The sequence below is a fragment of the Scyliorhinus canicula genome, chromosome 4, assembly GCF_902713615.1.
Source record: "Scyliorhinus canicula chromosome 4, sScyCan1.1, whole genome shotgun sequence".
Taxonomy (NCBI): domain Eukaryota; kingdom Metazoa; phylum Chordata; class Chondrichthyes; order Carcharhiniformes; family Scyliorhinidae; genus Scyliorhinus; species Scyliorhinus canicula.
Genome location: NC_052149.1, coordinates 102,615,794 through 102,643,364, shown reverse-complemented (window position 1 = coordinate 102,643,364; position 27,571 = coordinate 102,615,794). Strand labels below are relative to the sequence as shown.

The 27,571-nt window shown below is 48.2% G+C and overlaps 1 protein-coding gene across 2 annotated transcripts in view; it reads right to left on the bottom strand.

The window, feature by feature from the left end:
* Positions 1–365: 365 nt before the first annotated feature.
* ddr2a (discoidin domain receptor tyrosine kinase 2a) overlaps positions 366–27,571 on the bottom strand; it is a 201,511-nt gene continuing 174,305 nt past the window's right edge. Inside the window, exons 10-18 of one of the 2 annotated variants that reach the window (XM_038794916.1) lie at positions 24,257–24,328; positions 23,629–23,765; positions 21,249–21,456; positions 20,216–20,439; positions 17,923–18,050; positions 15,615–15,812; positions 14,267–14,501; positions 10,411–10,560; positions 366–1,455 (exon numbers count right to left, since the gene is read on the bottom strand). In XM_038794916.1, the coding sequence (XP_038650844.1) occupies positions 1,306–1,455; positions 10,411–10,560; positions 14,267–14,501; positions 15,615–15,812; positions 17,923–18,050; positions 20,216–20,439; positions 21,249–21,456; positions 23,629–23,765; positions 24,257–24,328 (1,502 nt within the window). In that variant the 3' untranslated portion in view covers positions 366–1,305. The remainder of the gene's footprint in view (positions 1,456–10,410; positions 10,561–14,266; positions 14,502–15,614; positions 15,813–17,922; positions 18,051–20,215; positions 20,440–21,248; positions 21,457–23,628; positions 23,766–24,256; positions 24,329–27,571) is intronic. The other variant, XM_038794917.1, reaches the window with a different exon arrangement.

The window sequence follows — 27,571 nt, the reverse complement described above, 5'->3', positions numbered from 1 at the left end:
TTTTCCACTATGTGACCCTCCCTCTATCCACCACCGAGCTGTCACCCACTCTCTCGCCAACCTAAACATTGAGGCTGAGCAGGAAATGGCCATTAAATGGCCACTTGAGGGCCTTAATTGGAGCAAGGGCAGACTTTCGTCTGAGACCCTACCCACCCCTGCTTAAAATCTAGTCCAGCGACATTTCCATTATGCCACCATCTCTCCATACCAGTATATTACCACCAGTGTATTGAATTATTGCATTGGCAAAGAGTAAGAAAGACTTTTGATGGACAACTAAAGATTTGGAGAGTTTCCCGGTCAGAACTCTCGAATTCTCCCGTTTAGGACTAAGAAAAGTCTCATAGATGGTACTGAAAAGATTGATATTTGCACATATATTTAATAAAATTTGCATAAATATCTAAATACAGTTGGGCAACTGCGCTCAAAATGAAAACATCTAGACAATATACAGATATCCAAAATCAAAATAATAAAGCAATGACGCAAGTCTGCCAATAGACATTTTGATACCTAAATTAAACCAGCATCCTTACTGCTTGGTCATAACTCAAAGAACAACATGCATTAGTAGACTTACTTTTGATGCTGTAAAATCTGACATGAAGCCATAAGCAATCTTATTCTTGAATATAAATTGCACTTTGAAAGCACTCATGACTGTGCTCTTCCTAAACATTAGTAGCAAAAAAGTGCTTCTTTTAAAAAAAAATGAAAAATAGTTTCTCTGTATTCCGAAGCGATGTGCTTTGATGTGAACCAGGTGCTAAAGAAAAATCAAAGACAAAACACTTTACCAAATACGTTATACCCTCCTATTCCAAACAGCATTTACAATTTCTCCTGACGATTTAATGAAAAATGTGAATAGAACATTTTGAATAAAGATGTTCATGGGAAGGAATTTCTTCTATTACATGGTTTCTTCTATTATCTCAATTTCTACATGTCCTTGTACCTTACCAAGAAACCGTCTACTCTGATATGGCTCTGCTTTCATTAATTTGTCCGCTTAATTGTAGGAAGTCCAAATGAACAAGGCAAAGATGTTTGTCCGGAGCCATATCACTAAGTTCCAATCTCCACTTTTTTATTGTGAAAATAAGACTTTCAACTTGCATATGTTCTCTTCATTTTTTCCTCCTTTAAATATGCTTCCATCTTTCGGCACTGGGAAACTGTGGCTTTCATTCCTCACCCTCCACAATTTAAACACGCCAGAAAATGCGCGATAGTAATTTTCATGAAAAGGTCTATTTAAAGTCATGACTGTTTGGCCGTCCCCCCCTCGCAATGCACTCATTCTTCCATCCCTTGTGCAATGGCGGATTCCTGCAAAACGTGGTGAATATCTTGGAATGTGGGCCGGGTTTTGGGTTCACGTCGCCAACAGCTGAGCATCAGCTTGTACACACCATTCGGGCAGATCGCTGGCTGAGCGAGATAAACCTACACACAATAGAACAGAGAAGCAAAACCAATGTCAGAAATCCATTGGCGTGGATTACAATAAAAACCACGGTAATGTTGCAACAAAAAAGAACAAACATGCATTTAGATAGCACCATTCATGGCTGCAAATGTCTCAAAATGTTTTACATCCAATGTAGTATTCTTTGAAGTATAGTCACCGTTCTAGTGTGGGGAACTGTGGCAGCCAATTGTTGCACAGGAAGCTCCCACAAACAACAATGTGATACTGACAAGATCATCTTTTTTATTGATGTTGATCGTGGGAACAATATTGACTAGGATTTCATAGAATTTACAGTGCTGAAGGAGGCCATTTGGCACATCGAGTCTGCACCGGCCCTTGGAAAGACCATCCTGCCCAAGCCCACACCGCACCCTATCCCTGTAACCCCACTTAACCTTTTTGGACACTAAGGGCAATTTAGCATGGCCAAACTACCTACCCCGCACATCTTTGGACTGTGGGAGGAAACCGGAGCACCCGGAGGAAACCCACGCACACATGGGGAGAACTTGCCGACTCCGCACAGTGACCCAAGCTGGGAATCGAACCTGGGACCCTGGAGCTGTGAGGAAACTATGCTAACCACTATGCTACCGTGCTACTCTGCAGGATACTGGTCCCCTGCACTTCATAGTATCATAGAATCTCTACAGTGCAGGAGGAGGCCACTCGACCCATCAAGTCTGCACCGACCCCCGGAAAAAGCACCCTTCCCAAGCCCATACCCCAACCCCATACCCGCAACCCAGCAACCCCACCGAACCTTTTGGACATTGTGGGGCAATTTGGCATGGCCAATCCACCTAACCTGCACATCTTTGGGCTGTGGGAGGAAACCAGAGTGCCCGGAGGAAACCCACGCACACACGGGGAGAAAGTGCAGACTCCGCACAGACAATCGCCCTTGGCCGGAATTGAACCCGGGTCCCTGGTGCTGTGAGGCAGCAGTGCTAACCACTGTGCCACTGTGCCACACAAAATAGTATGATGGAATCTTTTACATCCACCTGAGAGGGAAGATGGGGGTCACATTTTAACATCTTATTTGAAAGATGGAACCACTAACAATGCAGCACTCTGTCAGTACTATACCGAGAGTATCAGCATAAGTTTTGTCCTTGAATGCACAGACTTCTGACTCAATGGCAGGAGTGCTATCAACTCTACCACAACTAATACCTAATGAAAGTGTCCAACAAGAAAATACACCAGAGGAAAAGGATGGTTACACTGAAACAGCTTCTTTTCAGATATTGACTGACCTGCTACATGCTTCCTGTAATCATTCTTTTTGTTTATTCTAGCTGTTGTACAGCCATGCTCTCTATCAAATACAACTTTATGAATTTACTGAGTGGCAACCACAGATTGGTGTTTGAAAGACTCTACCAGCTTTCCAATGACTGAATCAGCAGCTGTTAAGATGGCCACCAGATTCTGTGGACCTCAGGTTTCTAGAAAGTTCTGAATTGAATGACCATGTTTGGGGTGCCCTCGCTGTAATGGACATTCTGAGACGAGACCAATGTGGAATTTACGCCCCCTATTTACCCAAAATCTCTGGATTCCTGAACATGTCTCCGAGCTCAACACTTAACAAAGAGAGCTGCAGAGAAACCAATTTATTATAAGCTGGTGTGAACAGTCACCATACATTACCCCACTGTGAAGCAGTAGCTCCTAACTTCAAACCATTTGAGCGAACAGTAGATCAATATTGACTCCAGATAACAAATCCTATCACTCCAAGGGCAAGACAGAAACAAATGAGTCTGGAAGCCAACTGCATCTTGCAAACGTGAACCATGTCTACTCTTTGACCACCTATCCGCCACAAGCAGCGTTTTTTTAAAAGAGTGTTTTTATTGGGCTTTCACATTTTGTATTTCACAACTCATACGTTACACTTTACATAACCTCGCCGAAAAGAGGAAACAAAATGAGCAAGAATAAAACAAGATGAAATGACAGGCAGAAATCAGTCAGATATCTACATAGAATTGCTTTACTTCCTGCTGCGACCACGATCCTCCTTTGTTCGGTGTACCTTTGTTCCAGTTACTAGTTTGGCATATTTACAGATGTCTATCTACAGTTTTGGTCCCTTGACCCTCTTGTATTCTTTGCATACTCACACCCCCTGTCCCTCTTCCCACTCCCCCTTCCCACCTCTTTCCTTTTTGTGATTATCCCGTGACTCGCTTGTGACTCCCCTTCTTACTCTATTGGTTGCCGGTTACGAACAGATCTTGGAAGAAGTTGGTGAACAGCTTCCATGTCCTTTGAAGTCCCCTTCCAAACCTGCGGATGGCAAATTTTATTTTCTCTAGTTTGGAAAATGTTGCCAGGTCGGACAGCCAGTCTGCAGCCTTGGGTGGTGCTGCTGATCGCCAGCCGAGCAGGATTTTCCGGCAGGCGATCAGGGAGGCAAAGGCTAGGGCCTTGGCCTCCCTCCCAATGAAGATTTATGGCTGGTCTGAGACAACGAAGACCGCCACAACCCTGGGCATTGCCTCAAAAAAGGTCATCCAGTACCCGATAAGTCTGGGGCAGTCCCAGAACACGTGAACATGGTTGGACGGGTCTCCTGGTACCGATCACATTTGTCCCCCACCTCTGGAAAGAACCTACTCATTCGGGTTCTGGTTAGGTGCGCTCTGTGCACAAACTTTAGTTGCGTTAAGCTGAGCCCTGCGCAGGTGGAGGTGAAGTTCACCCTGTGCAGTGCTCCGATCCAGAGTCGTCCCCCTATTTCTATGCCTAGTTCCTCATCCCATTTTTCTCTTGTCTCATCCGGGGGTAATGAACCTGCTTCATTAGTCACCTATACCGGTCTCCACAGTTTCCCTTCTCTAGTTTGCGTGCATCCAACAGTTCTTCAGCTAACAAATGTCCTGGTTTCTGGGAGGGTACGTCGTTGTTTCTTTATGGAGGAAGTTTATGACCTGTATGTATCTTAGCTTGTTTCCTTTTGGCAATTGGGACCTCTCCGTGAGTTCCCCCAGAGTCGCTAATCTGTCGTCCGTGTACATGTCCCTAACCGTCAGTGTCCCCTCGTCCTGTCTCCACCTTTTGAAGTTGGTATCCATTATTGCGGAAGTAAACCTGTGGTTGTTGCAGATGGGGGTCATGGTGGGCATTTTGGTTAGGCCGAAATATTGCCTCATTTGGTACCACGTCCAGAGCGTGGCGACTACCACTGGGCTTCTCCAGTGCCTAGCCGGGGAGAACGGTTGTGACTTGGGCTCAGAGGGACATCCCTATGCAGAAACTCTCCCCCACCATCACCCATTCTGCTCCCAGTTCCTTCACCCATCCCCTATTTCTTTCTGCTGTGCCGCCTCCCTCCGCCCAGCGGTAGAACTGTATGTTTAGGAGGGCCAGGCCTCCCATGTGCCCTTTCCTTTGTAGGACCTTCATTTGGATCCTCGGGTTCGTTCCCCCCCCCCCCCGCCTCTCCGATATAGAACATAGAACATAGAACAGTACAGCACAGAACAGGCCCTTCGGCCCTCAATGTTGTGCCGAGCCATGATCACCCTACTCAAACCCACGTATCCACCCTATACCCGTAACCCAACAACACCCCCCCCTTAACCTTACTTTTATTAGGACACTACGGGCAATTTAGCATGGCCAATCCACCTAACCCGCACATCTTTGGACTGTGGGAGGAAACCGGAGCACCTGGAGGAAACCCACGCACACAGGGGGAGGACGTGCAGACTCCACACAGACAGTGACCCAGCCGGGAATCGAACCTGGGACCCTGGAGCTGTGAAGCATTTATGCTAACCACCATGCTACCCTGCTGCCCGATATACAATGCCATGTTTAGTTTGTCTACCGTGTTGAAAAAGGTCAAAGGCCTTGGGGATGTAGATCGGGAAGGATCTGAACAGGAAAACCGGGGCAGTATGTTCATTTTGATGGTCTGCACTCTTCCTGAGGGTGAGAGTGGGCCCCACCTCTGCAGGTTCCTTTTTACTTCTTCGACCAGACACGTCAGGTTCTATTTGTGGATCCATGTCCAGTCAAGGTCTATTTGGATCCCAGGTTGCGGAATTTGGTCTGGGCTTGTTTGAACGATAGTCGCCCCAGGTCTGTTCCTCTGCATTGTTGGCTCACAGGGAAGATCTCACTATTGCTCAGGTTAAATCTGTAACCCGAGAAGGCTCCAAACATTATCCCTTCCATGCTAGCCCGGGGGTTTGAAATGTAGAGGAGCAGATCATCCGCGTAGAGTGAAACTCTATACTGTCTGTCCTCGCTTTGGATACCTCACCACCCGTGCGCCATTCTGAGGGCCCACTAATGAGATGCAAACGGGATTTCAGCTACATGCGGCATTCATCGCCATGACGTCGTTTTGGAGGGGGCAGAGCATTGCGACTCGGCGCCAAACAGGAGTCTGCTGCGATTTCAGCATCGGGAGCTATTGTCCGCCCGATCACCGTTCCCAAGCTCAGTGTCGGCCAACGGAGAATCCCGCCACCTGTCTTTTAACCAAACACTGATAGGAATTCTAATTCCATTGCATGGATTTGAAAAATTCTTCAATATGCGGGGAACTGGGCACATTAATATACATTCATATTGTCACAAAGCAATGTCAAATAATAATCTATAATCCAATTTGCCTCTGTGCATATTACACTTTCAAATCATTGGGGTGGAATCAGGGGGCTGGATTTTCCGATTTTGAGGCTATGTCCGGAGGAAGTATCTAGTTTTACGACGGCAAAATCGGCGCGGCCCCAGCACCGATGCTCTGACCGGTGAGGGGCTAGCACCCGTGCCACGTAAAACGCACGACCTTCCCAATATCAACACCTGGAGAATTGCCTGATTAATGGCCGTGCATGTGGACAGCGACGACCTGTAGCGGTCGCGCCATACATCATGGTTACAGCCGCGTGTGGACCCGACCTGCCAGATAGTGCCCCCTTGGACACCCCCTCTCCATCTCTGGGCCACCCCACCAGTCCCCCCAGCCCTTGCTGAAGCCCCCCCCCACCATCGACCAGCAGCACGGCCCCCCATCCCCCTGCCCCCCCCCCCCCCCCCCCCCACCCCTGACTGTGGCGGCGCTGGACACAATCCGCAGCTGCCACGTCTGGTTCCCGAAAACTGAGAGCACATGTGTCCTGCGCTGTCGGGAACTCGGCCCATCGGAGGCTGAGCATCGGTGGATGGCCTTCAGGTAACGTCCTGAGGCCGTCCCAATGGCGCGCCCCTCGATGACGCTGATTTGGAGGGGGCGGAGCATCCGAAAACAGGCAACTACCCCGATTCGGTCGTAAACACGGATTCTCCGCCCGATCGCTGATTACAATATCGGCCATCGGGCAACAGAGAATCCCGCCCAGGATGTCTGCAAAGATCAATCAAGCATAATGACTTGGAGAGTATGGGTGAACGACTTGGAGAGTATGGGTGAACCCATATCCGGTCCCCATAATCAAGGCATCAAGGCAGTCACTCAAGGTATTCAACTGGTGGCAATGAACCAGTAAGCCTAATCATTTGGACAATGAGACCCTAGTAGAGACGGGTTCCCAGACATGTACTCATCAAGCTATAACGGGAATGTTTTAAACCAGTCAGTTGAACAATAGAACCTTCGCTGTGAGAGGGTGACTCCCAGACATGAACTAATTACAGTTACAACGAGGAATGCACTAACAATAACCACGTTTTGAATCATTGGGTGACAGGCCCACTCTTTGTGTAATTAAGTTTCTGCTTTCTCTGCAAAGAGAACAAGTGGCTGAGACAGCAAGAGAGAAGGCCTGAGTGAGGTCCCTCCTTTCTCTCCAAACCACCTTGCAAATTTCAAACCCTCTTTGTTGACTGTGACCATTCAGGCACAGCCTGCTGCAAACAGCGGCTTCCTAAAATAATTTGGCCCAGCACTACTGTCACAGGGGTGCAATCAAATCAGCCATCTGCATCTTTAAATCACTGAAGGAGTCAGAGACCATTGAATTCTGCCTGAAGCCAGCCGAGTCACAAAGGATATTCCTTTTATTTTTATACACTCTAACTTGCCTTCCATATCTTTCCCCACTCTTTAATCTATTTGTGTGCATGTGTGACCTTCAAGTGTGTATGTGTGTGTGTGTGTGTCAGTGTATTAGTGTTAATGTGTGTCTGACAGTGTGGGTGTGTATGTGTGACAGTGAGCGCGTGTGTCAGTCTATTAGTGTATGCGTGACATTGTTGATGTGTATGTGTGACAGTGGGTGAGCGAGTGTGGTAGGGGCATATGCAGGTCATTCACAATGGGCGGGATCCAGGGCCGGGATAGTCCCCTACCCGGCGGGGCGGGGGGGTCCCGGCGTAGCGGAGTGGCGAGAACCACTCTGGTGTCGGGCCTCCCCAAAGGTGCGGAATTCTCCCCACCTTTAGAGGCTAGGCCCGCGCCGGAGTGGCTCCCGCTCTGCTGACTGGCGGCAACGGCCTTTGGCGCCACGCCGACCGGTGTCAGGGCTGGCCGAAAGGCCTTCGCCGGTCGGCGTGAGTCGCGCATGCGCCGGAGCGTCAGCGGCCGCTGACGTCATCCCGGCGCATGCGCAGTGGAGGGGGTCTCTTCCGCCTCCATCATGGTGGAGGCTGTGGCGGCGGCGGAAGAAAAAGAGTGCCCCCACGGCACAGGCCCGCCTGCCGATTTGTGGGCCCCGATCGCGGACCAGGCCACCGTGGGGGCACCCCCGGGGTCAGATCGCCCCGCGCCCCCCCCCAGGACCACGGGGCCCACTTGCTCCCGCCGGCACCAGAGGTGGTTTAAACTACGTCGGCGGGAGAGGCCTGACAGCGGCGGGACATCGGCCCATCGCTGGCCGGAGAATCGCCGCAGGGGACCCGCCGACTGGCGCGGCATGATTCCCGCCCCCGCCGATTCCCGGGTGGCGGAGAATTCCGGCCATGGTGGGGGCAGGATTTACGCTGGCCCCGGGCGATTCCCCGACCCTGCGGGGGGTCGGAGAATTCCGCCCCAGATTTGCATATTCAAGTGAGCAGTTAGGTCCGCTTGAATATGTTCACGTCGGAGATACCCAAAACGTGGGATTTAACACCCGCTCCTTGGGGACCCTGAAAGAGCGCCGTTTGGCACTGTTCTCCACCAACGTGGACCTGCCGCACCGGCACTTTGGGGGTCTCCAAAGTGATTGGGGTCCCTGGATGGTTGGGCTCTGGACAGGGTGGTACCCTGGTACCCCTGATTCCATCCGGGCACCATGCCACTGCCAGCCTGGAGTGCAACCTGGGTGGCATTGCCATGGTGCCCAGGTGGCACTGCTAGGCTGGCTAGGTACCCGGGTGGCATCTTGCTCGTGCCAGTGATTGAGCCCGGGGAAGCCGTGCCCTTATGAGGTGGAGTGTGGCGGTCTTGTGGACTCTCATTGGTAAGTTGGGATGTTGGGGGTCCAGAGGCCGTGATGGTGGTTCAGAGATCGGTGTGCTCTTTTTTAGTGGCACCCCGATCTCTTCCCGTACTGGCGAGTGGAGCTCGGTTGTGAGGAAATGGTATTAAGTGGCAGGGTTTTCCTTGTGTAGACCCAGAAATGAATCAGAGTCCCATTTAATAGTGGGGTTATTCTCGATGCTGCCAACACTGGGAAACACCTGGCTAAACGGGCAGCACGGTAGCATGGTGGTTAGCATAAATGCTTCACAGCTCCAGGGTCCCAGGTTCAGTTCCCGGCTGGGTCACTGTCTGTGCGGAGTCTGCACGTCCTCCCCGTGTGTGCGTGGGTTTCCTCCGGGTGCTCCGGTTTCCTCCCACAGTCCAAAGATGTGCGGGTTAGGTGGATTGGCCATGCTAAATTGCCCGTAGTGTCCTAAAAAGTAAGGTTAAGGGGGGGGGGGGGGGGGGGGGGGGGTTGTTGGTATAGGGTGGATACGTGGGTTTGAGTAGGGTGATCATTGTTCGGCACAACATCGAGGGCCGAAGGGCCTGTTCTGTGCTGTACTGTTCTATGTCTATGTCTAAACGTGCCCGACACAGGAATTTCATTTCCGTTAAATCGCACCCACTGATTATGTGTCTGCTTAGCTCACTTGATTAGACTTTTACTTCAGGCAGAACATTATGGGTTCATGTTGCTCTTGCAGAGTGCCAGCATGGACAATTAGGCTGAAAAGCCTCCTTTTGTGTTATAACCATTTGATGATTACAGGTCTCACTCCAAGACTTGAGCACACAATCCAGACTGATAATTCGGTGGTGTGTTGGGCAGACTGCTGCAGTGTTGGACATTCCACATTTCACATGGTCCCCTTTCAGGTTTGTATCTATGTATTTACATTGTGTATTTATGTTTGCTCTATGTTTTTTTTTCATGTATGGAATGATCTGTCTGGGTTGTACGCAGAACAATACTTTTCACTGTACGTCAGTACACGTTCTTCATAGACCAGCATGTTCTTCATAGAATTTACAGTGCAGAAGGAGGCTATTCGGCCCATCGAGTCCGCACCGGCTCTTGGAAAGAGCACCCACCAAGGTCAACACCTCCACCCTAGCCCCATAACCCAGTAACACCCAACACTAAGGGCAATTTATCATGGCCAATCCACTTAACCTGCACATCTTTGGACTGTGGGAGGAAACCGGAGCACCCGGAGGAAACCCATGCACACACGGGGAGGATGTGCAGACTCCGCACAGACAGTGACCCAAGCCGGAATCGAACCTGGGACCCTGGAGCTGTGAAGCGATTGTGCTATCCACAATGCTACCGTGCTGCCCCTACAAAAATGCGAATGCGAGGGGGAGGGTGGGGGGGCAAAAGTAGTGACAATAAATAAATCAAAAAATCTAAATCATGGGGTACATTATTGGATAGAAATGGACAGGGCTGAGTATAACATTTATAAATTGAATACACGATAAGTTGAAGATCAATTTAATCCAAGCTTACTTGTCGACCCTGATCTCTGAAGAACTCGCCAGTATTTTCAATGACTTGTTCATCTGACAGTTGGGAGTATGGCTGTTCTCGGCAGAAGGTTAAGGACTCCCATAGGGTCACGCCAAAAGCCCACACATCACTTGCTGTAGTAAACTTGCCCTAAAGAGAAAGCAGGCAAAATAAGGGCACATCACCACTTTTGTTAAAGAATTAAGAACATGCAGTTATCTTTGTAGTTGAGAGTGTAATAGTGACTGAAGAAAAGAGGAAATAAAAAATAATCGACAGATGCCTAACAAATGATTTTTATCTGTAGCGATCGACATGATGATCAAATATTCCACCTGGAATTATTGTCCATGTTGTTACTCATTCAACCACATTCTATAAAAGGAGTAAAACCCAATTAAATTGTAAGCCACTAATTCCTCGTCGCAAGAACACAAGACATAGGAGCAGGAGTAACCTCATGGCTTATTTAACCCGCACCGCTATTCCTGGCTGATCTTGGGCTTCAATTCCCCATATCCCTCAATTCCTTGAGAGACCAGCAGGTTTCAACCGAAGCCTAATTAGTATATCAATTTATCCGCCCACTTTCTTTCTTAAATAGCTTTATCTCATTTTGGTCTCTACAAATATCTTGGAACTCTCTTGCCATTCCTTCACTGTGGCTGTTTCAACATCTTGGAACTCCCTTCCAAATAGCAGTGTGTGTGTACCTGCACGAAACAGACATCAGAGTGTCAAGAAGGTGACTCACTACCTCCTTCTCAATGATGTGGAGATGCCGGCGTTGGACTGAGGTGAGCACAGTAAGAAGTCTTACAACACCAGGTTAAAGTCCAACAGGTTTGTTTCAAACACTAGCTTTCGGAGCACTGCTCCTTCCTCAGGTGAATTCACCTGCAGGGTGACTTGCAGGTCACTTGCAGGTCAGGCATGTCCCTCATCACTTGGGGGCTATACTCACCTGAGGAAGGAGCAGTGCTCCGAAAGCACGGGCGCGATTCTCCGCTCCCGGGAAAAATCGGGAGGCCGTTGTGAACTTGGCCGAGTTTCACGATGGCCTCGGAGGCCTCTCCTCGCCCCCTATTCTCCCCTCCCGGCGGGGCTAGGAGAGGCGCTCCATAACTCTCAGCCGCGGGGGCGTCGCGCAGAGAATGTCGCGCCCGGCGCGACTCATGACGTCAGCCGCGCATGCGCAGGTTGGCCGGTTCCAACCCGCGCATGCGCGGATTACGTCATCACGCAGACGGCACAAACCCGCACATGCGCGGTGGCCGTCTTTCCCCTCAGCCGCCCAGCAAGACGTGGCGGCTTGATCTTGCCGGGCGGCGGAGGGGACATAGTGCGTCCGATTTGGACGCTGGCCCGACAATCGGTGGGCACCGATCGTGGGCCTGTCCCCTCCTGAGCACAGTCGTGTTGCTCTTGTCCCAATCGGCCCCTAGAAGCCCCAAACGGGCATCTGGCGCCCGTTTCACGACGGCAGCGACCAGGTGTGGTTGCTGCCGTCGTGAAACGGTCGTGAACTGCCGGCCGCTCGGCCCATTGGGGTCGGAGAACCGCCGTTCGCCGTGAAAAACGCGCCCCTAGTGTTTGAAACAAACATGTTGGACTTTAACCTGATGTTGTAAGACTTCTTACTCTCCTTCTCTATGGCAATTGAAGTTGTGTCCTGCCAGCAATGCACATCTCCTTGTTAGCTAAACGGTAACTACAGGGGCAAAGTAACTATTCAATGGTGGAATTGTCCCAATTTTTTTCAGAGTGTCAGTATCAGACTGAAAACTGGCGTGTAGCTCTCCAGTTGCCCAGCTGAGTTTTCATTCCAGCTTTTCGGGCACTCAGTACTCTGGGGGTGTGTTTGCAGGGCTCCACAGAGATCGAGGCGCCATCTTAAAAGGACATCCTGATCTGCGCAAAAACTAAACTCCCCACCCCTCCCAACCCCAGACATAGAGGATTCCCTCACAAGTATTCGGGAAACACCTCCACAAGCACAGCAATCATCCCCTCAAAAGGCACTGGAGCATTCCCCACACCGTAAGCATCAGGGCACTTGCCCCCCTCTCCCCCACCCTCGGGGCATCAGCATGTCCCTCCCCTCCACCCCAAGCATCAGCGCGTGCACCCACTATACATCAGACCACTCTCCACCATGGGGCTCCCGAGAGGGCCCACCCATGGCACTGCCACAGTGGCATTGCCACACTGGCATGGCCAGGTTGTCACTTGCAGGTCAGGCATGTCCCTCATACTTACCTATGCACCCTCGGCGTGGTCATCACGACTGGTTTTCGCTTTTGAAAAGCAGTAGTAATTCACGTTGGTGTGATGGCACACCGGATGAGTGGGAGGATACGCTGAGGGTGGAAATAGCAGCATCAAGCCTGCTATTGAGATTATAATAATGCAAATCAGGCTCCCGCCCCTCTGGAGTATCATCAGACCGGGAGGGGGGGGGAGGGGTGAGGAGGATTGGAATCCAAAATATTGCCAGCGCAAATCATGTTTTCGGCCTCGAACGAAAATTGGCAGTCATTATGAGATTTGCACCCGTGGCTATTACACTCGTTCAGTCACGGCCAATATCTCTGCCCTTTCGCAGACATTAAGTGTGAGTTTACCATATATGCCCCTTACTGACCCAATCCCCATCTTGGTTTATCTCTTGTTATTTGTGTGCAGTAGAATATTTAACTTTTTTTATTTATTTGTGGCTAAAATCATAGAATCATAAAATCCATTGAGTTAAGAATGAGGCCATTCGGCCCATCGAGTCTGCACAAACCCTCCGTAAGAGCACCCCACCTAGGCCCACTCCTCATCCTATCCCTGTAACACCAGCTAACCGTTGGACACTGAGGGGAAAAGTAACATGAACAATCCACCTAATCTGTACATTTGTCGACACTGGGAGGAAGCCGGAGCACCCGGAGAAAACCCACGCAGACACGGGGAGAATGTGCAAACTCCACATGGTCAGAATCTAACCTGGCGCTGTAAAACATTTTACATATTTAAATTTTCTAATCCCTTTTTTGACTTTTTAATTGTAATCGCTTTGTATTGTGATCCTCTAATTTACTGTCTTTCTACTTGGTCAGTGCATTTTACTTTAATTTCAGTGTTGCTCTTATTTTTCGAATGCTGATGAGGTTTGATGAAATAGGCTCATAAACACTATGTCCAATGGCCAGGCTGAGTGCTGTAAACGCTATGTCATTCTATGTTAGGGTTGTCAATTGTGATTAAGTTTATTCCTGGAGATTTCATCACATGACTCACGCCTCCCCCACTCCAGCCATTCATCGGCCAACAGAGAATCCCTACCGTGCAGAATGAGGCCATTTGGCCCATCGTGTTGGCACCAACCCTCAAAAGAAAACCCTACCTGGACCCAATCTGCCACTCTGTCCCCGTATCCCCACCGAACCTTGGGACACGAAGGGGAAATTTAGAATGGCTAATGCACCTAACCTGCACATCTTTGGACTGTGGGAGGAAACCAAAGCACCTGGAGGAAACCCATGCAGACACATGGAGAATGTGCAAACTCCCCACAGAAAATCACCCGAGGTTGAAATCAAACCCGAATCACTGGCGCTGTGCGACAGCAGTGCTAACCACTGTGCCACCGTATCGCCTTTGGACATATCCGTCCTTGTGACGTATTGCCTGCCGACACCAATTGGAAAGCAAACAGGTTAATTACGCAATTGGATGATTGTTGAAAGAAGATAAAGTAAAACCCTTTGCTTCATCAATGCCTGGGGAATGCAGCTTCCAGACCCCAGACACGCATGTACACACGTGCACATTACCCCCAGTGAGTTAGAATACAAGTTGAGGTGCTCACCAGTAGAATGCTCTCCCAGGACATCCAGCGAATAGGAAGCACAGCTCGCCCTTGGATTCGGTAGTAATCTCCACTGTACAGGTTACGGCTCATACCAAAGTCAGCTATCTTGATTGTGTAATTCTTACCCACCAGGCAGTTCCGAGTGGCAAGGTCACGATGAACAAAGTTGAGTGAGGAGAGGTACTTCATGCCGGAGGCGATCTGCATGGCCATCAATATGAGGTTGGCATAGCTGAGATTAGAAAAGAAACAGACACAACTGAAAGGAGCTGTTGTTGTTGATTTATACGCCTGTTCCTTATGTCAAGAACAGATACCAAAAGCGGCCTGTGGATTTTGATTGCATAGCTTAAACAGAGGCCTAGGAAATGAGTTACTACTACTTTGTACAGCGAGTTTGACAAAAGAAATGACACCAGCAGCTAAATATACCAGTAAACAAATCATGTACAGGCAGACATTATGAACAGTTCCTGACTGAATCCAAACTCTCTGACCCCCCGCTGGGTCGGAGAATCGCCGGTGGGGGGGGGGGGGGGAGGGCCGCATGAATCCCGTCCTGCCGCTCCGACGCCGGCAGCCGAATTCTCCAACGCCGTTTATTTGGCGGGGTCGGGGATCACTTTGCGCCGGTCGGGGGCCGTTGGAAGTGGGCCGAGCAGCTGCCCTTTTTCGGCCAATTCCGCCGGCGTGAAATGGACAAAGTCCATGCCGGCGGGACCTGGCTCTGAGGGCGGTTAACGGGGTCCTCGGGGGGCACGGGGGGAATCGGGGCCCACCGATCTGCAGGCGGGCCTGTGCCATGGGGCAACAATTTCCCTCCGCGCCGGCCTCTGTAAAGCTCCGCCATGGCCGGCACGGAGCCGAAACCCCCTGCGCATGCGCAGGCATCACGCCAGTGGTTCTGCCTATGTGCCAGAACATGCTGGCACTCCTGCGCCAACTCGCGACGGCTGGAGGAGGCCCTTCGGCACCGGATGCCACGGCGCCAACCACTCCAGTGCCGGCCTAGCCCCGCAAGTGCGGCAGATTCCGCAACTTCCGGGTGGCCCAACGCCGGAGTGGTTGACGCTATTCTTTGGCGCCGGTATGGCCCGCCCGCTGGTTGGGGGAGAATCCCGGCCCAGAATTTAATTTGTTGATATTATTAACAAATATAGTATAAAAACCAAAGCCTATGCATGAGCTTGTTAGCAAAGGCTTACCTTTACACATTTGAATGAGCTCAGTTTTTAACTTTGATATCTCCCCTGTGCTGTTCAGATAGATAAGCAACACTATAATGCTATAAAGTATCATAGCAAGCATTAAAGTGACATTGAACAACTGCAAATAGAAGCCTCACCTTACAATGGGTGCATTGCTTGCCATTGGCTCTGCACTTTCTGGTTCATGGCGTGTTAAGAACTGATTAAGGTCCCCATTTTCCATGTACTCGGTGATCATACAGAGGGGGTCATCTCTGATGCAGACTGCCAACAATCGGATAATGTTTGGGTCTTTCAGCCGGGACATGATCTTGATTTCTTTCAGGAAGTCATTTCTGCGGAATGTTAAATATGATTGAGTTGAATTAAAACATGGTTTATGCTGTGTCGTGAACGGAGATTAAAGCAGAGACGCGCAGAAATATTTATGGGCCACCGGTTAAGTCACTATCCCCCAGCCATGCAGATTAGAAAGGTTTCGGGTTCCATTCCTAGTCCATGGTGAGTTAATTGGGCCCCGATCGTGGGCCAGGCCACCGTGGGGGCACCCCCCCAGGGCCAGATCGCCCTGACCCCCCCCCCCCTCCTCGAGGACCCCAGAGCTCGTGCTGCCTGGTCCCGCCGGTAAATACCTTGTTTAATTCACGCCGGCAGGACCGACAGAACAGCAGCGGGACTTCGACCCATCGTGGGCCGGACAATTGGCGGGGGTGGGCCCGTCGACAGGCACGGCGCGATTCCTGCCCCTGCCGAATATCCGGTGCCGGAGAATTCGGCGGCTGGCGGGGGCGGAATTCACGATGGCCCCCGCGATTCTCCGACCCGGCGGGGGGGTCGGAGAATCCAGCCCCAGAATCCAGATCCATAAAATCTATGTTTCATTCTTACAGGCACTAGATTAAGACAAGGGGCACGATTCTCCTGACAAATTACACTGTCATTTCGGACGGGAACCGCCGAGTGATTCACGCCGGTTAGATGGGCGCAATTCATATCGTTATTCACCCACCTTTAATATGTGAAGGTATGCACATCGGAAACCATGCCTGATCTCACACTTGATCTTTGCCAAAAGGGGTAAAGGGCATTAATGAAGTTGCTGGCATTAATGACAACCCATCAGCTTTATGGTCAATTACCCTGCTAGTTGTTTTATACTTCTAGATTTAATAAAACTTACTATTTTGAAATGTTTTGAGATGGTAATCTTCCTTCCTTGTCGCTGTTACCTCCTCTAGTCTCTGCACCACCTTCCCCCCACTCCCTCCCTCACTGCCAACTCCCGCCCATTTTCCAACCCTTCTTTCTCAGATTCTGCTTTCTATCTCAACTCCTCCGTTCTCCCCCGTCAGGGGTGGTCTTGTTTGTAGCTACCCAGGTGCCACATTCTGCATTCCTTCCCAAACCCCTTCCTCCACTCCTTCACACTCTGCTTTAAAGACTTTTTCTTAAAACTCATCACTTCCACCAAGCATTTGGTCTCTCCCCATAATTTCTCCCCCAACTTTACTTCATGTCTTTGTGAATTGCCTCAGGAGATTTCTCTGCATTAACAGTGAAAATAAACTGTGACAAACTTCATGAGAATGTATATCTCATTATTTTTAGCCAACCTCAAGATGTTGGGCTGTTGATAAGGCTGGTATTTCTTGTCAGTGGTTACTAAGGCATTTCAGAAGGCAGTTAAGGTGGGATGGGAGTCAGATACATGGCAGATGAGGTATAGGGCATTTTAAACAAAACATTCCATTCTCAGAGTTACAAAGTGGGAACTACAAGCCTTTAATCTATCTCCTTGCTTGCTCCAAAAAGCAATTAAAATTCAAATTGAATCCAATTCATGGTTCCCACAACGGGGACCTACTCAAGGTGACAAGAAAAGGCATTATACCTGATCTCACACTTGATCTTTGCCAAAAGGGGTAAAGGGCATTAGTGAAGTTGCTGGCATTAATGACAACCCATCAGCTTTATGGTCAATTACCCTGCTAGTTGTTTTATACTTCTAGATTTAATAAAAAAACAAGTCCAGTTCTCAAATAGCCATGGAATTAATATTTACATTCTTCAGGATTATTACGCTAGGCTTTTGGATTATTATCCCAGTAATATAAAGAGTTCACCATTGTACAGGATAAAGGCAAGCATCTGAATCTGTATATCAGTAGTTAATGAAATTTGGTATTTACAGGTTCAAAAATGTTTGTTGTTGTCCCTGAATTCACACAGGCATTGTGTTGCGAAATACATGGCAATATGGAGGCTTTGCAAAACCATCTGTTTACAGTAGCTTCTCCTCATTCTTTGAAAACTCTTTCGCATGTGACCCAAGCAAAATATTTGCTAATTGAATCAAATGAACAACTTTGATAATGGTGATAGTGAAGTCCTGGGCAGGGTCTTTGGAAAGGGTTTTTTGAGTGAGGGAACACAAGGAGCATTTACCTGGCATTTTTGTTGGCATCTGATCGCAGCATTTTTACTGCAACCAACACTGGCTGATTGAAGCAAATGTCAAATGGGAACTCCTTGTCCATGAATTCTTGCATCCCTTCTGCTTCACAGAGATGGACCTGAGGAGATCAGAATTTGCATCCAGTGAATTGTTAGATTTTGACATTGAGGGTTTGTGGCATGCAAACTGTTGCCAACCAACGATTTAAAAAAATTGATAACAAGCCTAATTGACCCTTAAATATGCATTAAAATATGGTGGGAGGGCTGCTGATTTCAGGGCCCGTCTGCCACCTTCTTATAGGGTGAGCTTGTGGGTGGGCAGGAAGTTGGTGGGATGAGCACCCAACCTATGTTATGTGGGGCCTTCTCCACATGGGAAATATGCCCGCCAGGGGGCAAGTAGAAATACTGCCCAGTGTGCCTGGTAATGATTTTTCCCAAAACTGACCAAATAGTAGCCATAGAGATTGAGCTGGTTGGGTGGGTGGTCTTTCGAAGCCGGAGAGCCAATAGGAGCCCCTCCAGCTAGGAGTTGAAGCCTGCAGTTCATCTCCATCTTCAGACACCGTCGTTCCAACATTTTAATGTTTCAAATTAAAAAGTAGCCTGAGCAATTGGGCCACCATTGTGGAGAAGAGAACTCTTTGATATGATGGCCTGCAGCCTCAGTTGTGGCCAAGCAGATGGGAAGGGCCTTAAAATCTGTCTGAAGGGCTAGCTTCTTTTGGTCTGCCGCTGTGAGGTCACCTCCAGGCAGATGGCCTAGTCCCTGACACCTTGGATTCTCCCCTACCCGGTGGGGCGGTCCCGGCGCTGAGGTGTGGCGTGAACCACTCCGGCGTCGGGCTGCCCCAAAGGTGCGGAATCCTCCGCACCTTCAGGGGCTAGGCCTGCCCTGGAGTGGTTTGCTCCCCGCCGGCTGGCGGGAAAGGGGCTTGGCACCATGCCAAACGGCGCGAAGGGTCAGCCGCCTGTCACGCGTTGGCGCATGCGTGGGAGCGGGCGTCATCCCCGTGCATGCGCAGAGGGCTTTGTTTCCACACGGGCAATGGTGGACCGCTACAGCCGCCGGTGCGGAAGAATAGAATGCCCCCACGCCACAGGCCCGCCCACGGATCAGTGGGCCCCGATCACGGGCCAAGCCACCGTGGGGGCACCTCCCGGGGCCAGATCCCCCTCGCGCCCCCCAAGATCCCCGGAGGCCGCCCGTGTCACCGGGTCCCGCCGGTAAGGACCTACTTCAATTTACGCCGGCGGGACTGGTGAAAAACGTGCGGGACTTCTGCCCATCGTGGGCCGGAGAATTCAGGTGGCCCCAGGGCCCATTGAGTCGCGCCGGTCCCCGCCATTCTCTGAGACGAGTGGCGTGATTCACGCCGGGGTGATTTTTGGGGGGCCGGAGAATTCAGAGGACGCCGAAGGCGGGTTTCACGCCAACCCAGGCGATTTTCCGACCCGGCTGTCAGTTTGAGAATCCCGCCCAATTCGGTTGGCCATGAACCGACTTCATTTGTTACTTGCCACTTACAAGGGGTATGAATTTCCACATCCAGCTAATCTCTGTACTTGTGATCATATGGGAGGTATTCCTCCCTACAGAGTAGTCGATTAGTATAGATGCCAAGTTAAGGAAACGATAGTGATAATTGTAACAAAATAGAGCTTTAGTTCATGAGGGAATGAGAAAGCGGGTTTGAAGACTGAAGGCCGTATTTTAGTGCTTCCTTTGTGAATAAACTACATTTTTCAGTAAGAATTGTTGCTGGTCTCCAGCTAAGTAAAATAAAATGTAGCCCCAAATTTAGGGTAATTGACTTGCATATAATTAAGTGCGTGGGTAAAAATGTGGCAAATGTGAGGCCATCTACTTAGTGGCCAACAAAAGATAAAGCAGACTATCTTCAAATGGAAAGAAAGTAGTAACTATAATGGAGCGAAGAGATTTGAGAGCCTCAGTCATTAAAATATACAAAAGGTACAGAACAGCCATGATCTGTACAGAATCGTGGAGCAGGCTCGAGGATCTGGATGAACTATTCCAGTTCTTGGTGTTTTCCAACTAAGGGGCAATTAGGCATGGCCAAACCACCTACCCTGCACATCTTTGGGTTGTGGGGGTGAGACACATGCAGACACGGACAGTGACCCAGGGCCTGTATCCAACCCGGTTCATGGCACTGTGAGGGAGCAGTGTTAACCACAGCACACTGTGCAGCCCGCAGTTCTTGATGCTCTCATGCTCTAGTTCAATAGCTAATTACAGCTAAAGTATTGTACTAACCTCCCCAAATTGTCCCTCTCCGAGCTTTTCTTTCAGTGTCAGCAGCTTGCGTGGGAACTCCTCCACAGCCACATCTTTACCAGACAGCAAGTCCATGGTCACAGCAGGAACAGAATAAGTGTTACTTCCAGTGACACCCTGTAGGTTCACAATGTCGGCCTCCGCATAATGTGGCACATTATCCTGCGGTGCTCCGAGTGGCTTTGCATAGTCACTGCTACACCCTGAGTGAAAAATAACAACATCGCACTCAATTCCCTGAACGGCAAGTTTAATCTAAAATGTTTAAAAAGAGAAAAACAAACTGTTATTCTAAATTGTTTTCTCGGAGGGACATATCACTGCTTATGAATGCAAGTAAGCCATTTTGTGCTCGCTTAGAAATGCATATTTTAATTACATAAATCCTCCTGAATCTCTCCAATTGGCCTCTCCACCATCATCCGTACCACAATAGCAAAACAACTCTTATCACAGTCACAAATGACATCCAATGTGACTGTGATGAAGATGAACTTTCCTTCCTCATTCTCTCAACCTGTCTTCTGCCTTTGACATGGCTAACCACATCGGCTTCCTCCACGTCGTGCAATTGGGTGAGACAGCTCTCACCTGGTCCCATGCTTTACCCATCTAATCATATCCAGAGTATCACTTTCAATGGTTTCTCTTCCTGCTCCTGCACCACCCCCATCCCCATTCTCCGCCCTTTCTCCCCCCCCCCACCACTCCTTGGCCCACATGCTACCTCTCAGCGATGGCATCCGAAAGCAGTGTTAGTTTCTACATGTACACTGACTCGACTGCACCACGTCTCTTAACTCCTCCACTGTTACTAAATTATCATACTTCTCCGACACCCAATACTGGATGATCAGAAACGTCCTTCAATTAGGAAGTCTGAAGCCATTGTCTTCAAGACCAAATTTTATTCCCTATCGACTGACTTGGTCCCTCTCCCTGGCAACAGGCTAAGATTAAAAACTATTATATGACTGAACTTAGCAGCTTATGTCGCTTTCAATATCCTCACCTGGCTCATCCCAACTCAAGGAAAATTCTGGAAGCTTGCGGAGCAGCTTTGATGGCTCCTGGTAATCGGGACCGAGAGGGAATATCCGGTCATATGTGGAGTTGGATTCCTGTTCGCTGGGTGGGGAGGACTTGTTATTTATCATGATGGTCTCACTCTGCAGTGAGAGACTCACCGTGAGCTCATCATCCAGCATTCGTCGTGAAGCCTAAAAGAGAAGCGTTCAGTCAATGAAATCGGTGCAAATATCATCTGACCCTGTAACCTAACTGAATGAATAATCCATATATCCTATTGATTGGTGTGGAAGCTATTACTGTTTCCTTGAGTTTAAACGTTAAAGGGTTCATTTGTTGAGGTGCTTAAATGATTATAGGAGTCAATAGGTTTAGATAAAAGCAAATCTATTTCCTCTGAAGGGGGTGTCTGGAACAAAGGAGCATCGCCTAAATATTAGAGCTAGGCTGCTCAGGCATACTTCTTCACAAAAAGAGTAGTGGGAATTTGGAACTGGCTCCCCGCAGATGTTGTAAAGGGTAGTCCAATCGAAAATCTCAAGAAAAAGATGGATAGATTTTTGTTACGAAAGAATACTGAAGGACTATGTCACCAATAATAAACAGCAATTTGCATTGAAATAGCATCTTTCACAAAACAAAACTGAGGCATTATAAAACAAAATATGCCACCAAGCGACATGAATATTGGGGCAGATGACCAAAAGCTTGTTCAAAGAGATTTGTTTGAAGGAATATGAAAGGTGGAATGCAAAGTAGATAGGCGAGGAGTGTAGGGAGCGTATTCCTGCCCTGGTGAAGAGCTGGTGAAAGGCTAGGCAATTATGGAGAGCAGGGTGGAGACAGAAAGAAGCCGGGATTGGTGTGAGAAGCAGGATTTGGATGGAGAGTGATATAAGGAAGCAAGCTGAGCAAATGGATTTAAGATGCAGCTCAGTTATGGTCTGATTGAATGATGGAACGCGCTTGAGGGGCCGAATAACCAACTCCCGTTTGTATGTTCCTCTATATGCACGCATAATCTAGCTGTATAAATCAGCTGGTTATTGATTTGTATACTGCAGGAGCACCTTGAAGATACGGTGCTCAGTACCACCTTTCAAGGTCAACTGGGGATGAGCAATAAGTAGCAGTAAAGTCCACATCCCCAGAACTGGTTATTTTGCATATGCCTTCTAACATAAAAATAACACATTAGATCCCGTAAAATTCTAATCATATAAATCTATGTGCGAGTCTGATCCATGAGCCAGAGTTTTATTCAGCCCATTGTGCCTGCACCAGCTTGCCAAATAGCAACTTACTACCATTCTCCTGCTTTTTTTCCGTCCCCTGTACATTGTTTCAATTTAAATAATCATCTAATGCTCTCTTTAATGCCTTTTGTGAACCTGCATCCGCCACATTTCCAGGCAATGCATTCCAGACCTGAGTCGGTGTGCAAAAACGGTTTTTCTCACATCACATTTGTTTCCTTTGCTCCCCTTGTCTATGTGGGTTTCACCCCCACAACCCAAAGTTCTGCAGGGCAGGTGGATTGGCCACGTTAAATTGCCCCTTAATCAGAAAAAAGAAGAATTGGGTACTCTAAAATTACTTTTAAAAAATTTGCTTCTTTTGTAAATCACTTTAAATCTGCGCCTCCTCATTCTTGATCCTTCTATGAACAGGAACAATTTCTCCCTATCTACTCAGTTTAGCCCTCTCATGATTTTGAACAGCTCTATCAAATCGCCTGTTTGGAGAGCAGTCCCAAACTCGCCAATCTATCTCATAACTGAAGTTTTTCATTACTGCAACCATTCTTGTAAACCCCTTCTGCACTCTCTCCAATGCGTTCACATCCTTCCTATAGTGTGGCGCCCTGAACTGTACACAATATTCCAGCTGATATGCACCACTTTACACTTCTCTACATTTAACTTCATTGCCACCTATTTGCCCACTCCCCTAACCTGTCTATGACCTTTCCAAGCTCGACACTGTCCTCTTTACAGTTTACAATACTTCCAAGTTTTGTATCACGAACCAATTATCATCACAGATTTTAGGGCATGGTTTTTAACCTGACATTGGATATAGGCCGTTAAGCCAAGAGGAAGGTGGGTGGGTGGGAATCTTGGTCAGAATTGTAGTTCTGGTGATGAGCTCCATGAGAAGTGTTGATCTACCTTCCTCAGATATTTACTGAGCCTTTGTTCATTCCCAGAATTTCCAATTTGCCCAGTGTACGTGTTTCTGTTTTTACTATCTCTTTGACTTATGCCTTTCAGGTCACAATATCCCACACGGAAGCGGCAAAAAATGCCATTAGCAGCTCCGAAAACAGAGCTGGAAAAAATCTTCAGTAAAGACATTAAAACCTTCTCCAACATCTTCTGCCAAAACTGCCGCCAAAGGATGATGACAATGATGGCGACCAGAATGAAAATAATAGCCACCAAGCAGCCAATGAGGATTCGGGTGTTGCTGTCATCCACTTTATGCATTGGGTCAATATCTGAGAACACAATGGGAAAAATGGGAATTGATACGTTGGAGCGGGAATTACGTACAATTTCAAACTACAACTACAACCATGCCTAAATGACATGCGTACACCTCCGACAGCAACACACACAAATTTCAGATAAATATAAAATGCAAGGAGTATTGTTAAACTGTGCAGCAAGTTGCGGAGGAATCCTCTTACCGGGCAATAAACTATACAATCATACCTAATCTATGCCACAGAGGAGGTAATCGTGTTAGATTCTGACAATTGGGACAATTGCTGCTATTATTTCATGAAATGAAGAAACAATGAAGGACTATACATCAACAGTTGTTGTGCGATGATACCAAACAGATCTTTTACACTCTATGTATACTTTAGCAAAACGGCTAACTTTTTCTGAAGCAAGAATTGGTCTGGAAAACCAAATGGGGAGCTTGAATCGAGATCTTGTTCAATGGTCTACTGAGGTTTGAGATAAGTCAATAGCTTCTTACCTATTTCACTGTGGGTTGTGCTGTCGACTTTCACAGTCGGGTAAACCCCTGAAGTGTTGTACATTGCGGTGTCTGCAATGAGAAACAATGGTGAACATATATTAGGCTGATCAGTTGATGGAAAGAAATCACACGAGGTTTAGAATTGATAATGAAGCAATGAGCTACTATGATCAAGCAGTTTAATCTCAAAGGGCAACACCAGATTGGACGATGCTGACAAAACAATTTGGTGCTCAGAAATTCTGGAGAAAAGCCCTTGTGCATGCATTTCAGTTAAATGACTTGTTAGCCAATGTCTCAGTTCATGGTGGAACAATCTCATTGTCAGGTTTAAGGAGGTGCCAAATAGTAACTATCTGTATACATGATCAATCTATGTAAAGCTAGTACAGGCAACTGAATACATGGGGCGGGATTCTCCGACCCCGTCGCCGGATTCTAGGCTAGCCCCCCCCCCCCCCTCCCCCCCCCCCGGCGATTCTCCGGCCCGCGATGGGCCGTAGTCCGCTGGTTCTATGCAGCTGCCGCCGGCCTAAGTTGGACTAGGTCCTTCACCGGTGCGACCTGGCGGCGCGGGCGGGCTCCGGGGTCCTGGGGGGGGGCGCAGGGCGATCTGGCCCCGGGGGTGCCCCCATGGTGGCCTGGCCCGCGATCAGGGCCCACCGATCCGCGGGCGGGCCTGTGCCATGGGGGCACTCTTTTCTTACGCGCCGGCCTTAGTCAGCCTCCGCCATGACTGATGCTTGGTGAACACCCCCCTGCGCATGCGCGGGGATGACATCAGCAGCCGCTGACGCTCCTGCGCATGCACGGACCTGCACCGGCCGGCGGAGTCCTTTCGGCCCTGGCTGGCGCGGCACCAAAGGCCTTCCACGACAGCTGGCGGGGCGCCAACCACTGCGGGGCGGGCCTAGCCCCTAAAGGTGCGGAGGATTCAGCACCTTTGGGGCGGCCTGACGCCGGAGTGGTTCATGCCAATCCGTCCCGCCAGGACCCCCCACCCCGCCGGGTACAGCAGAATCCCGCCCATGATGTCTCACTATCAGGACCTATATAAATAGCTTTCCCGCTCTTTCTAAGAGGAATGTGTATCAGGAGTGCAGAGAAAACAGATGTAGGAAAGCTATCAAATTATTGCATTGTATAATTTAATTAGTTATAACTACAATTGTTTATTTGTTTTACTAGTTGAGTATTAAAAAATAAGAACTCATGATATTAATTTATATTCAATAAATTAGTTTATTTATACAAGAAGACTACTGCTCATTTCAACAGCTCAGCTGGTTCAAAAGAGTAATATATATATATATATATTACACAAAGTAATATAACAACCTCCTAGGGCAGCACGGTGGTGCAATGGGTTAGCCCTGCAGCCTCACGGTGCTGAGGTCCCAGATTTGATCCCGGCTCTGGGTCACTGTCCGTGTGGAGTTTGCACATTCTCCCCATATTTGCGTGGGTTTCGCCCCCACAACCCAAAAATGTACAGGCTAGGTGGATTGGCCATGCTAAATTGCCCCTTAATTGGAAAAAAAATGAATTATGTACACTAAATTTATTTTAAAAAAATAACAACCTCCTGTCCAAATTGGAGCAAATATCTTTGAAAAAGCCGGAGCTGATGTGATGGACTGAATGGCCTCCTTCTGTACTCGACTGTTCGACAATTTGCCAGGAAATTTAACAAGCGGGCCTCAGAATGTGACAATCAAACCTCAGCTGGCAGCAAACCTGATGCCACGTTCTGATGTTGCCCAAGAGATACCACATGACCCTCGACCTGGTATAAGTATTGTGGACAAAGCATCACGAACTGTAAGCAAGACAAGCTCAACGGCATCTCGAGTTCAAATTCAGAATCTTGATTTTCTCATTTACTTACTATTTCAATTATAAAAAGGTAACAGGAGTCAATGCGTCATTTCTTCCTCATCATGATGTGATGTCTAAATTCTCAATAGGTCATTCATATAATGTTGCAGCTTACATAAAGCAGGATCAGATTCCAACAAACGCAAAATATTGCGAATGCTGGAAATCTAAAATGAAAACAGAAAGTGCTGGAAAAAATCAAGGTGGTCCGGCAGCAGCTGTGCCGAGAGAACTATAAAGAAGAGTCATATTGGATTTGAAACATTGAAAGTTTCCTCTCAGCATAGATGCTGCCAGACCTGATAAATTTCCCCAGCAATTCTGTTTTTACTTCAGATTCCAACACACTGCTATAGTAAGCTGGGGCGTCAATGTGCCTTGTAATGAAGTGGACGGCTGCAGATATTTTGCACAATTGCAAGTTCCAAGTATAAATCAGGGGATCTCAGCAGTGGGGAAAGAGGTCAGAAGGAGAGCTAGGCCAGCCTCTGAAAGACTAGCTGGACACTGGAAGAGGACTAGGAGCAGGAACCGGAGGGACCTGAATAGAGGGATTTCATATTCGTAAAAAGAAAGGTTAAATGTACACAGTAGCCCAATACATGGCCTTATTATATATTGCCCTTGTATTAACATGAACAATATTTTTCACTTATGACAGAAACTTCTTTGGAAATGTTAATGTTAAATATAATTCACGCTTACATTGTTAGATTAGAAATTAAAATAAACAGTAAATTCCAAGTGCCTCTGTTGAGTGAATAGTTGATCCAAATATACTGAGTCAAAATAATTGCCAGGCTTACGTTTTATATGCATACCAAGAATGGTATAACTCCCGGGAACACAGAACATAACTCCCCTACTTCTCATGAAAATTAAACAATTTGAAATTTTATTGTGCAAAATTATTCACAAATACATAAATGCATGAGTAAGAAATTCCGCTTGATCTTTTTATCAATGAAACAGTTAGCCTATTTAAAATAAATAACTTAATGACTTCCTTCAAAAAGCAAACAAAAGATTTCATGCAAATGCATTCAAGATGTTTGTTACTAATAACAGTGTGATTTTCAACCCAAGGGTATTAAAGACTTTAGATAAAAAGTTTTGATTAAGGTTTTCGCCTCTGAACCCCTACTCCAGTCTAAAAGTAGTCTCAAATAAACCATTCATATTGTATTTGTTAAATTCCTTTGATTCCATGTATATAATTCTAAAACAGCAAAACTTTTCAGAAACATGGCCAGGATTCTCCAAAATCCAGGCCAAGTGTTGACGCCGGCATCAAAACCAGCACGAGTGACGTCGGCGTCAACGGGTCTTCAGGCCCAGTCATACTCCTTCCTCGGAGGCTAGCACGGCGCCGGAGTGCTGTGCGTTGCTCCAGCGGTGAAAGCCGGCCCTACACGGCAGGCCCGAGTCCGTGCA